The following is a 13,042-nucleotide window of genomic DNA, read 5'->3' as shown; positions in this document are numbered from 1 at the left end:
AATTTAAAAAATTAGTTGAGCATGGTGGCACACACCCTGTAGTCCTAGCTTCTCAGGAGGCTGAGGTGGGAGAATCTATTGAGCCAGCTGCAGTGAGCTGTTGATCACACCACTGCACTCCAGCCTAGGTGACAGAGTGAGGCCCTATCTAAAAAAAATGGAGGGACAGCCCAGGAAGAAGATTAAGAACAGAAGCGCATAGGAGGGTGCTCTGTGTGTGTGTGTGTGTGTGTGTGTTTTACAAGCATGAATGTGTAGGTATTGGCAAGGTTTCTGATTGGTTCCAGCGAAGGGCAAATTTAAAGATATTGTGAAGGATTAATTTGGAAAGGTAGGTTATTCAGTCATTTGTTTAGTGTTTTCTGGTATTCTCTGGTTGTTTTGGGAGTTTGGTATGAAGTTGAGAGAAACCTTAGCCCTCGAGGGGCTCTGTCTGCTTACTGTCCTCTGTATTTTTTTCCTCTCTCTCTTATTTCTCTTCCCTTAGGTAGAACTTAGTTCCTCCCTATCAGAGGAGATCTCCTGTTGTGACAATGTTTAGTAACTTAGTTGAAAAATGAACATATTTAAGGAGCTGGTGTTTCTTCCACATTAGAATGCCCATCCCATTCCCTGTGTGTGTGTGCGTTTTTTTTTTTTTTCCCACAGATATCAGGGGTCTGACCAGTGCCTCACAGCTGGAACAATTGAATAAACGATACTGGTACATTTGCCAGGATTTTACTGAATATAAATACACACATCAGCCGAACCGCTTTCCTGATCTCATGATGTGCTTACCTGAGATTCGATATATTGCAGGTAACATTCTGGGTCTTGGGCTCCCAACCCTTCCTTGCTTCTCTTAGCTTGTGAAGGGAATGAGGCAAGCAGTGTTTTCAGGGTGCTCATTCCAGCCCATCACCAACTGCATGAAAGAGTTCTCACCCTTGCCCTCAAAAAAGGTCTGTTACAATGAGAAGCTTGCATTCTCCATAGAGAAGAGAAGTTAATTTCCTGAGCTCTTATGATATGCAGGGTACTTTGTGGCCTTATATCATTTAATCTCATACCAGTCTCCGCTGGTGGTTGGCGATATTATAGCCATTTTATGGATGAGGAAACAGAGACTCAGAGTATCTCAAATTAACTTAATTTCTTGAATTGTGTACTTTGAAAGAGTGAATTTTATGATACATGAATTATATCTCAATTTTTAAAATTATCTTCATTTCACAGAATTTCCCATGAGCTTTGAGGGATCATTTATTTAAAGTGATGTCTTTAGCTGGGCACAGTGGCTCATGCCTATAATCCCAGCTACTCAGGAGGCTGGGGCGAGAGGATCAGTTGAGGCTAGGAGTTAAGACCAACCTGGGCAACATAGTGAGACCTCATCTCTAAAAAAATTAAAATAAGAATAGGAAAAATAAAGTTTAAAATCCAGTATTTGCAGAGGAATTTTATGTATTGGGGTGTGTGTGTATGTATGTATGTTTCTATGTGGTCTTGACCCCTTCTGAGCTTCCTGACATTTAAATAGGTCTATTTCAATATAAAATCCTGGCTTTTTTGGTTGTTGCCTTGCTTCATGTGGTAAAGATTCTTGTTCTGGCTGTCCAGCAGATACTGAGGGGCAGCTCAGAAATGTGACCTGTAGACCGGGATTCTTCCTGTAAAATTCAGCAAAACAGTTTTTTAATTCAACATAAAAATTCTGGAGAAAGCAATACGATTTTAAAGGAAAATTATTTCAATCTGACAAGGGAATTTTTTTTTCTATTTCTTGGGCCACAAAGCAGTCTAGCAAATGTGAGCTGGGCCTAAACTATTGGAATTTTAGGGATATTTTGACAGTTTGTCTCAGTATTTTCTAAGCTAGAGTTTACCACATGAGATATTAAGCAGGCACTCTGTGAAATAAAAGGAAGTCAACAATTACATGCCACTCTCCTCCATAGAACTGGGTCCTCAGCCTTGGCGGCACTTCCAATCACCTGGAAAACTTAAAAAAAAAAAAAAAATCAATGTTTGAGTTGCACCTGGAGAATTCTGGTTTAATTGGAATGGGGTGGAGCCTGGAGATAATCAGTGTTTTTGAACGGCTCCCCAGGTCACTCAGAGGTACTGTTTGCGAGAAGAAACACAGCCTTAGGTATTTATAAATTATATTAGCACACTGAATGCTCTGAGAAGTCCTTCAATCAAGAAATCTGTAAAGCTCTTTTAACCCTGAGTTTCTCAAATGTATTTGCCTCTTTACCCCCGCTTCTTTTTCCCCTAGTACTTTTATTAACCTATTAAACCATTCTGAAGTGCAATATTTTATAGAATATTACTTAGAAAATCTACCGGGGGTTGAGGGGGTGAAGAAAACAGGACAGAAGTTTTTTTGACTACCTGTCAGTTTCAGCTTCCTTATCTATAAAATGAGGGTAAAAAGTAGTACACAGAAATAGTGTGAGAATTCAACGAGGTAATGCATTTAACCACCTAGAACAGAGTTAAGTATTCCCTGAGTAGTAGAATGATGATGAGTTGGCACCATTACTAGGCTCCCTGGGCACCCAAAGGGGTCTGGATGTTAGGATGTTAGCCCAGTGTGTCCAACCTTTGTGATACTCCTGGCACTTCTCTTGCCCCAGTCACTCAGCAAGGTGATACTCTCCCTCCACCAGCCCAAGGAGGCTGACTTGCCTGTCCACTAGAGTGACCACTGCTAACTCTTCTTCTCCCCCCTTGTTCCCAGGAAAGATGGTGAATGTGCCCCTGGAGCAGCTGCCCCTCCTCTTTAAGGTGGTGCTGCATTCCTGCAAGACCAGTGTGGGCAAGGAATGACCTGTTCCAGGCGCCCTCCTCAGGCCAACCACAGCGTCTTGGGTGGGCAGGACAGGCTCTGGAGGGAAAAGCCAGAGAGACCAAGATGGAGGCTGTGGAGCAGCATTTCCCGTTGCCTCCATAGCAAGAAGAGTTTTTGTTTGTCTGTTTTTTTAACCTCATTTTTCTATATATTTATTTCACGACAGAGTTGAATGTATGGCCTTCAACATGATGCACATGCTTTTGTGTGAATGCAGCCAATGCATTTTCTTACAGTTTACAGAATGTGAAGATGTTTAATGTTACAGTGTTGTCATTGTTTAGAAATAGTTCTTTTGTATTTTGAGGGAGAGGGTGGGATGGGGCTAAGATGACTATTTCCATAATGTTGACAAAGATGACTACCTCGATGGAAATGGGGGGTGTGGCCATCCCTACTTTTTCCACATTTTCTCAGCAGACTCATACATTTGTCTGTCAGAGAGCAAATTGCCTTTTTTAGCCACAGAATTGCCACATAAAACGGCACACTGTAAGGGGGCAAAGTGTTGTTAGGAGATTCACTAAGCAAGGTTGGTGAGACAGCAACAGGGCAGGAGGTGAGGATTGAGCCATGTCCTTTCCTTGGAAAGCGTGAAAATTAAGAGAGTAGGGCACAGTGACCATGTTTAAGGCAGGTGTCCTTCCACCCAACAAGTCCTAAGGGCAGAAGAATTTCTGTTCTCACACCTTGCTGCCCCCCTTACCCCTGCACCACCATCATTGTCTACCACTGCGAACTTTCCATCTGGGCAAAGTCCTGGCAATCACTTGATCCACAGGACTCGCCTCCCAGATCCCTCGGGGCCCCCAGCTACCTAGTTTCCTTACCTGGATCTCCTGAGGCCCACCTTCCTCCTTCCCACTCCCTTACACATTTGACTTCCTATTGGCCCTTTGAAAAACCAGCTGAGCAGAATGCCATGTTCTGAAGCCTGGTGCCCACTACTGATTTATTCTCCTTTCACCTTGTTTTCTTCAAAGGGTAGTAGGGCAAGGCCAGACTGCAAAAAGAATAGACACTCCCCTTTTGAAATCTGTTCCTCTCCCCTCCCCTTCCTACCGCACCCTCAGGTCTAAATCCGAAAACTTCAGGCTTTTTTAAACAGTGAGAAGGACCATTCACCTGTCTGCTGACCAGAAATGTTGCCCCTAAGTTCTTCTCCAAGTTCTCCTTTTCTCTCCAGAGTGAGACCAGTTTTCCTCAGGGACCCAGGACACAAAGCCCAAGGCCCAGAGTGGCTCAGCTGCCCCTTACTTCAGCAGTGGACTGGCCAGCCAAGGCCTGGAGGGCTGGAGCCAGAAGCACCTGGAAGGGAAGGGGGGCTTTAAACTACCTCAGGTTCCTAATGGCCCGGCTGCTACCTCTGCAGACATGGCCTGGACTCCTTGATCTCTCACTACCTGCCCCACCTCATCCCAGGACGTGTTCCTTACCCTCTTGACTTTGGCCAGCGCCACACCAGGTCTGTCTTTGAACTCTTTCAGGTGCTTTTTCCCTTTTCGCCTTAATGTAGCAGTTGTCCTGCCTACACCCAGGTATCTTTCACAGCCAGTGTGGCAAGCAGACCACTTAGTTGGCTGCATGCCTGGGTAGGTTGGAAGGGCCCACGGCACCTTCTTCTGCCTATTTAGTCAAAGGCTGTTTGCTCTCTCCCCAACTCAACCTAGTAAAGCTACCTAGGAGGGCACCACGTCGTGTGCATACTGGGTAGTCCATGTCTGATTGTAATTGTTTCTTTCTGGTGAAATGTTACGGGTACCAGCAGAGTGATGATTTTGGCCCTTGATGGATCTAAAACTCGGAACATCACTCCTCAATGCTGTTTCCCCAGTTGCTCTGAGAAGGAAGAGACATGTTCCTCAGGAAAAGCTCCAGCTAGCATGTTTTTCACGTCAGTGGGAAGATTCTTGTGTGTTCGTGTGTATCTGTTTATTTCTAAGTTCACGATACTTGTTCCCCTGAATTTTATTTAACCAACTAGATCATATTCTTTGGCCACAGGTCAGACTCTGAGCTGCTTTCCTCCAGATCGGGAAGGAGACACATATCACAGATGCCTTCTCTAAGACAGCTCCTGTGTACAGCATCGTTCTTTGCTGAGGCCTCCATCTGTCCAATTATTATTTTTGAAATTGCTTTTCAAATTAAACATTTTACCCGTTGTGTTGGGTGTCAAAAGAAATTGCTCTCTGATGAGGCAAGAACATGTCTCTCCAACAACGTAGTATTGAACAGAGCAAGTTGTTAATTTGTGGAGTAGGGGAAAGGTTCTGCAAGTTGCCATTGTACAAATCCAGTTTTACAAATGTTTGCAGCAGATTCCACAGAACAAAGAGCCCATTCATTGCCGAGAGCCCTGCAGAATCTCTGAGCCAAGTGGCCGTGTGTTCCGAGCCGGAGCCTGACCTGTGGACCGTCTTTAATGTCTTCTGCACCAGTCCTTTTATGACGTGGGCTTTTTTTAAACAGGGTAAAGTGAATGTGTTGCATTGCAAACTCAGGTATTATGAGGAGAAGGTAGGAGTGTAGCTAGCAGCGTGGAGACATTAGGTCAGCCACTAGATGTATTTGTGAATTTGGTTTGAAGGACACGGAGAAAGGTTGGAGGGGGAGGTTTGATATGTTTGTTTTTTGCTTTCTTCCCCATAATGTTTGGTTAACAGGTAGCCTTTTTGCTAGTGGAAGGAGAGAAAAGTTGTGCATGTTTTCTCTAATTTCTCTTTCTGCCCTCTCTCTGATCCCCAACCACCAAAAGCACTCACTTTGAGTGAGGATTTTTTTTTTTTTTTTTTTTGAGGTGGAGTCTCGCTCTGTCGCTCAGGCTGGAGTGCAGTGGCGCGATCTTGGCTCACTGCAAGCTCCGCCTCCCGGGTTCATGCCATTCTCCTGCCTCAGCCTCCTGAGTAGCTGGGACTACAGGCGCCCGCCACCACGCCTGGCTAACTTTTTTTGTATTTTTAGTAGAAACAGTGTTTCACCACGTTAGCCAGGATGGTCTCGATCTCCTGACCTCGTGATCCGCCTGCCTCGGCCTCCCAAAGTGCTGGGATTACAGGCGTGAGCCACTGCGCCCAGCCGAGTGAGAATTTATGCCATAAAAATACGACTCTGAAAGCTACATGGAAAAGGAGAATCCCACCTCCTTGCACTACATTGAAACATGCAAGCCTTTCCCTCCCTCTCCTTTTTGATGTTTTCTTCTCCCAAGACAAAAGTTTGGCATCTTGGAACTTATTCATGCTCTCTGGCTGCCTTTGTAGACTTTTGGAGTCCTTTGCAAGGTTTGGTGGTCTCGTCCTTAATCTGGAGAAATTCCCCAGAATCTGTCTCAAAGCGCTCAACCTGGCTCAGAGGACACCCAGCCCCTATGCCCCACTCACAAGAGAGGTGGGCAAGCCCCCAGGGATAGGAGGAAGTAAGCAGGATCCTCCCTGTCCTGTTTCCCAGAACCAGAGCAAGGAATGGGGAATCCTAAGGGTTTCTGTGGCATCACTGAATGTCACCCACTCCACATCAACCTGCCTCTCACCTTGCCACCCTTTTTCAGGGAGGTGAGTACCTGCCATGGTCACTGTTACCAGATCCTTAAAATCCTGGGCTCTGAGCTAGGTGCATTGCTCTGTTACCCATTTCCTACATTTGTTTGTTTGTTCTTGATTTCCTGGGGGAATGGGACTGATGAAGACAGACAAACCCACTGTGGGCAGCATCTAAGCCATGTCCAAGGTTGGTCGAATTAAGGGAACCCTGGCCTCTCAGCAGGACAGAAAGCTGAGCTGTGGTTCCAGGCCCTCCTCTCTGGGCCCCTGGTGTGTATCTTTTTTCCTTGTTGCTTTTGAAATTTTTGCAATTATTTTAAGAATCCAGTCTTTCAGACCAGCCCTTTTATTAAGCTTTGAATGTTTTAATTGATTTTTTTAAAGTAAAAAAAAAAAAAACCCAAAAAACAAACAAAATTTAACAAAAAAATCCGCTACTCTTACTCCCCTGCCTCCCCCTACCCCAGCCCATGAGAGTTCCCTTGCACTCCCCTCTGCCTTTGCAACTGATCATCCTCCCTTTCTCCTTGGCTTGAAGCATCTATGTCCAGTATCTGTGAAATGATGTTTTATCTGTGTGTCAGGATGAGAAACGGCAGTCATTCCACCAAGTGTTGGAAACTGGTTAGCCTGGAGACAAGGGTTTCTGGGGCCACAGCTCAGGGATGTGTATTTAATTACAGGATCCCCAGAAACTCCTCTCTAGGCTGCCACAGCAACATTTTTTCTGGGCTTGGGAGCCATACCTGAACTGTTTCCTCCAAGGCGGGAACTCCAGAGAGCCTGCCAAATCTGGAGCAAGCTGGGGCTTCTGCTTTGGCCAGACCTGGGCCACCATGAGACTTGAAGGCTTCTAGCTGTCCTACGACACGAGCCACGGTGGCCCTGCCTCTCCCCGCTCATAGAAGCCTGGTCCCTCTGTCTAGCCCAGTTCCCATCTAGCATCCGTCTTCTGGGCCTGAAGCCCTAAATGGACCACAGCCTGCACAGGAATCAACTGTAGGCTCAAAGGGAGGCGGTGAGTAAGGTCAGAGCCTGCTCCAAGCCCAAGAACAAAAGTTGTGTTACGGGTGGAGGCCAGTCCCCCAGATCTAGCCCTGCCGTCTTTGCCCTTTAATGACCATTGTTTTCTTTCTCTAAAATGTCTTGTAATAGGTGTTAATGTTGTTGATTCAAATTTCCATGAAAAAGAAAAAAAAAACTACCTCTTAAGCGACATCCTGATCGATCCCTCTCTGAGGAATCCTGTGGGAAAAGAATACTGTAGCTCCTGCTCTGTTTACATGTTTCTGTCGGGAAAGAAGCCCCGCCTGCCCTGGGGTGTTGGTGTTTTTGTCTGTGTTGCCATCCCAGGTCTGCCATAGGGGCTGGTGGCTGCATTGTGATGTCTGGGCTGTGTCTGGGGATTCCTTCCCACCTACCCAGCCAGGGACTAGTCACCCCCCTGAAGAGGCCTCCATTTCCTTCCTGTGCTCCAGGGCATAGGGAGCACCACTCCCACAGACACCACCTTTAAGGGCTCTAGTGGCACACACATCCACGAGCCTACCCCCAGGTTATCTGCCCTAGGTCCACCTCCACCCACAGTCCTGTGTGTAGGAATCGAGGAAACGGGATGTCCCTGAGCCCTTGTCCCCAAAGGGCCGGCCAAGGGCTGCCCGCCAGCCTGACTCCATCAACCCTGCATGACCAAATGATAGCTGGCGGGCTCTGCAGGCTACCCAGGCCCTCTGCTACCTCCCACCCTGCCAGCTGGCAAGGGATGGGCCCTGTTCTGTGAATTGACTACCTGTGGAAATGTGACCAATTAGTGTGAAATGCATGTTTAGCAAGTGTTAGGTACTGTATTTGAACCAATAAATGTGAATCCTTCTGCACATGGCATCTGTCTGTGAAGCTTGTCTGGGGTTCTGGGGAGGGATGATGGCCTGTCCTGAGGCGCCGGCTTGTGCCTTCAGACCTGTGGCTCTTGCTCATAGCTGACACCCACCTCAATTCTGTTGCTGAGGCTCTGGCAGAGGGTGGTGTCTCGGAACTGCCTGAATCAATGAACCAGCACTGACTGAAGTGCCCAGCTTGTGTGCCAGGCACCATATTGAACTTCCAGGATTATTCTGTTTTATAAGTGAAGAAACTACAGTTGAGTGAGGTGAAAAGACTCTCCCAAGGTGAGTGGCACAACCAGAGAAGTGAGCCTAGTGGAGAGGCAGATACAGACTTTCACAGTGCAGGGGGGATGAGGTTGTCGTTAGGGATGTATGTGGGGTTGTAAGGGCCTGGAGAAGGAGTGGCTTGTTCTATGGAGGATAGTCAGGAAGAGCTTCACAGGTGAGTGCTGTTGAAGGTGGCCCTTGAAGGAAGTCACAAGGCAAAGGGATCCACAGGTAGGCCAGGTAGAGGGATCCATGTCCAAAGGCCTGGCTGTGTATCAGAAAGATGGGAGTGTTCAGGTATAACAAGGGACTGTCATGGCAAGAATGATGGCAGGTGGGAGGGATTAGCAAGAGTTGAGGCTGGAGAAGCAGTTGGGAGCCTTGGATGCCACATTCAAGAGTGTGGGGAAAGAAAGCTGTTTGCTGAGTCTTGGGCAAGAGAGCAGCATCATAGTGCATGAGAGGCCAATGGATGGCCTAGGATGCACTGTGCTCTAGCAAAGTAATACTGTCTTTCCAGAAAATAGGTGAGGTCTATTAATAGCTTTTCTAGAGCTGAAAAAATGGAGGCTCCTAAGAGATCAAGGGATGTGGCCCAAATCACACAGGAGTGTTAAGTTCGTACTTGAACCCAGATCTGCCCAACTGTCCTGTAGGCCTGCTCATATGATCAGAGAAGTGGCAGAGTTTGGGTTGAGGGGTGTATGAAGACAGATGGGAGGAAGGCTTCTCAGGCTGGGAAGATAAAGGCTGAGGAGGGTTTGATCAAAGTCTATTAATCCTCTTGTGTGAAATGAGGGAAGCCCAGCTGCCTTCCCATTCCTCAGCCTCCAGCACAAGAAACCAGAGAGCCCTTGAGTTTTGAAAGAGATGGTTTTAGAACAAAGGAAATGCTGCAGAATGAATTAATAGACTGTCTTCCTTGCCCCACAAGAGGGAACAGATACACAGAGGTGCTGGGAGGAGAAGGGACGCATTGGCCCACCGCCTCGTGAGTCCAGGCGCCGTAATTGGTGCTTCACGCGTGTCGTCTCAGTAATCTTCATAACAGCCTTGCAAGGGGTAGGTCTCAGCCCCATTTTTCTAATAAGCAAATTGAGGCTCAAGGAAGTTAAGCCTTTTGCTTCAGATGACACATTAGTCAGTGGCAGAATTGGCTTTTGAATCCAGGTCTATCTGATACTAAAGTTACAACTGGCTTCCTCCCTGCTCAGCCTTAGCAATTCAGTAGTGCTGAATGTGGATATCCAGAGTTTGTAGCAAAGCTCAGTAATGGCCTTTGGGTGAACCTTTTGCCATAAAAACAAAAAAAAACATTAATAAAGGATTAATTCTGTAAGAGGTGGATGAACAGACCCAACCAAAGTGAGCTGAAAAGCGGTGCTGCCCAGTCATGTGGAATACTGCAGGCACTACATTGGTATGGCTTCCCAGAACTCAGGAACCTCCCCCCCCACCCCACCCCACCCCCGGAGATGGTTCCATGGAAGAAGCCAGAATTCTGTTGCCAAAAATATGGGAAGTGCTGTACTCGCTCTATCGTCCTCATTGATTCTCAGCCCTTACTGGCATATTAAAGGCTCGAGAAGTCCCACCTGAAGAAAACTAATGTTGTTTAACCCAGGTTCTACCAAAAGCATTTGAGCATTGGACATTTTTGCCTCCTGTTAAAATTCTGTTGGGATAATATTCCATGGAATAAAAGGACACTGCTCTAAATACATAAATTGCTGCTTATGTGACACTGAGCTTTCAGTTTCCTGGGTGCCAGCCAATAATATGGAAGAATAATAAAGTAACATCTAGAAAACAAAGCAAAGCTCTGTGCTAAGTATTTTGTGTGCATTAGAGTACTACTGATTCCCCAGAGCAACCCGATGAGGTTAATGCTATAATGATCCCATATTACAGATAAGAAAACAGAGGCCCAGAAAGGGTAAGTCATTTGCTTGAGGTTACATAACTGGCAAGATGTCAGGAATGAATATAAACCGGCATCGATTGAGCACCTACTATTCGGCAGGATCTGTGCTGCGATTCTTATCCTTGTGCAAACCCTCAGAGGTACGTAAGACCATCTGCATACCTGAAGAAACAGGGAAGGCTGGCTACTCCGAATTAAGTCAGAGTCTGAAGACAGAAGCCCCTGGAAATGATGGCAGGGGAAAGTGCTGGGATGAGGTTGAGTCTGACTACACAGAGCTCTTTCCAGGGGTCGTTTCCTTCAAGCAGTCTATGAGACAGCAGGCACGTCAACCAGAGATCTCACCACCTGAGTTCTCATTCCAGCTCTTGCCCTTCCTGGTTGTATGTGACCTTGACCCAGACAGATGCTTCTCTGATCCTCACTTTCCCTGTCAGACAAATGGAGGTGCTGGTACCTGTGTCCTGGGGGACAGGGGGCAGTGTTAAGGAAGATTGGGTGTGGCTGGCTTAAAGTTGGGTCTCAGTGAAATCAATACATGAAAGGAGGCTAGGTACGGGGAGCTGTCGCCCCTACACCCCAAGAGCAGAAACTTAGCAGAGCCAGGAGCCTTGGCCTGGCTGCCCATCAGGGTTTTAGGTCCACAGTGGTAATCAGTCTCTCAGATCCTATGGCAAAAGTGCCCAACTGCCAGACCCGGGGCTCTTGGAGTCTTGTTCCCTTGGCAACAAGTCTCACCATGGAGACCACAGCCCCATCCTTGCCCTCCCTGCATGCTGCCTCTCCACAAACCCTTGTTCAACACCCAGTCCTAGGAGCAGTGTAGGTACTGAGGAGTGCTTCCAGGAGGCACTTCCTCAGGTGAGTTGGAGGCAAAAGGAACTCCCATTTTTTGAGTGTCCACTTTATGTGTGGCAAGGTCCATAAGCATCAGCTACATACGTGGTCTCGTTCAGGTTAAAAGCCAGGTGCTCACCCTGTTTTCCGTAAGTGGAAACTGAGGCTCAGGGAGGCAACATGGACCAGCCCAAAGTCTCACGGCTAGTCGGTGTTGGAGCTGAGACCTGAATCCAGGGCTTCTGACTGAGGAACCCATGCTTTTTCTGCAACTCCCCATTCCCACCCATGTTACCAAGACAAAGCCTCCAGCCACAATCTGAGGAGGGCTGGGTACCCGGGCCTCTGCCAGCAGCACGAGCAGCCAGCCAGCAGCCCTCTGAGGTCTGGGCTGGGCCCAGCACCATTACAGGAGGAACTGTACTATTTTAAGCCAGGGCCAGAGGGCCCCTTGTGGGCACAGGGAGGGTAGCCTGGGGCCCTTGGCCAGCTTCCCGGAAGTCCCCATGGCCTCCCTTTTCTCCCGCTAGCAGGTTTGTGAGGCAGTGACTTCCCTACAAACAGGAAGGAGGCTCTCAGGCTGGGAGACCTCCAGCCCCAGCTTCCTCCCCATTGCTGCCACCCCCAGGCTTCTCCACTACATGGGGGAGCCCTCCAGCACCAGGCCCTATCAGTGTCCATCATCCAGGCTGACTCCTAGCAGTGGGTGGGAGGGGGCCTGAATTTGGGCTCCCTGGGCTGCCCCAGCTCACCCACTACAGTTCCAAGGTCTCTGCTTTCTGAAGCCCTTTGTCCCTCACCCAAGCCCGAGTTCTCATAGACATTCCCACTCAGCTGGCCACTGTGAGCTAGAAAGAAGAGTGTCAGTATCCTTAGATGTGGCCCCATTCAAGGACCCCAGAGAGAGAAAAGAAAAACAGACTAGGAGGCTGAAAATAGCAGAGAGAAACAAATTAGAACATGATTAAGATACCGACAGTGACAGATTCATCATGACAGAGATGAAAGCAGAGACAAGCGAAGAGACACCAGAGATGGCTGTGCAGGGCTGGAGCCGAGAGCAGGGGGTGGTGCAGCATGATGGCTCCTGACCACCCTCCAAGCACAGGCCCTGTCTTGGGGCTGTGGGGGCGCCCACCGGCTGCGTGGCTGAAGTGGAATGTGGGGAGCAAGGCTGGGTCACCCCTTGAGGGCCAAGCGTGTGCACCGAGAGATAAGCTACCCCAGGCTGGGGGCCCCAGCTGCACTGCACGCTCCAGGAGCCTGGTGGAGAGGCCAGACCCAAGGCTGGAGCCCAGCTCTGCCAGATGCCACCTTCTGCATCTCCTACGGGGGCTCCCCCAGGCCTCATGTTCTAAGGGTCCCAGGTCCTCTGCCCAGCCCTGGGGGCAGCAGGTTCTGGGTGCATCCAGTTCACAGAGGAGCAGTGTGGGCCCTAGGACTAGTACCAGCCACAAAGAGGCTCCTACCTTGCTTCTCCAGTGCGGGCTGCAGTCCTGGGTCAGGTGAGAGGTTGGGGGAGTAGGGGCCCTAAGCTGAACACGCAGAGCAGGGGCTCTAGCAGGCTGTGGGGTGCTGAGGAGTGCTGCGGGGGTGCAGCTCTTCACTGCACTCTGTGAGCTGTCCCCATGTGGCACTGTGCACTCATGTGCCTGAGTGTGTGTCCACGTGCTTTCTCGAATGTGCAAAGATGTATGTGTCCACGTGTTGCCAGGAGCCCCAATCTGCCTCCACAAGTCCCTGCTCT

The 13,042-nt window shown here is 48.5% G+C and overlaps 1 protein-coding gene across 9 annotated transcripts in view; it reads left to right on the top strand.

Annotated features, from left to right (window-relative positions):
* Window positions 1-8,265, top strand: part of NR6A1 (nuclear receptor subfamily 6 group A member 1) — a 255,466-nt gene extending 247,201 nt beyond the window's left edge. For all 9 annotated transcript variants that reach the window (XM_055351891.2, XM_055351888.2, XM_055351889.2 and 6 more), the window contains 2 exons: window positions 649-801; window positions 2,729-8,265. In XM_055351891.2, the coding sequence (XP_055207866.1) occupies window positions 649-801; window positions 2,729-2,817 (242 nt within the window). In that variant the 3' untranslated portion in view covers window positions 2,818-8,265. The remainder of the gene's footprint in view (window positions 1-648; window positions 802-2,728) is intronic.
* The last annotated feature ends 4,777 nt before the right edge of the window (window positions 8,266-13,042 follow it).

This window comes from Gorilla gorilla, chromosome 13 (genome assembly GCF_029281585.2).
Source record: "Gorilla gorilla gorilla isolate KB3781 chromosome 13, NHGRI_mGorGor1-v2.1_pri, whole genome shotgun sequence".
NCBI classification, from domain to species: Eukaryota; Metazoa; Chordata; class Mammalia; order Primates; family Hominidae; genus Gorilla; species Gorilla gorilla.
Note: the sequence above shows the minus strand (reverse complement) of the source record. Positions and strands in the feature narration are given on the sequence as shown.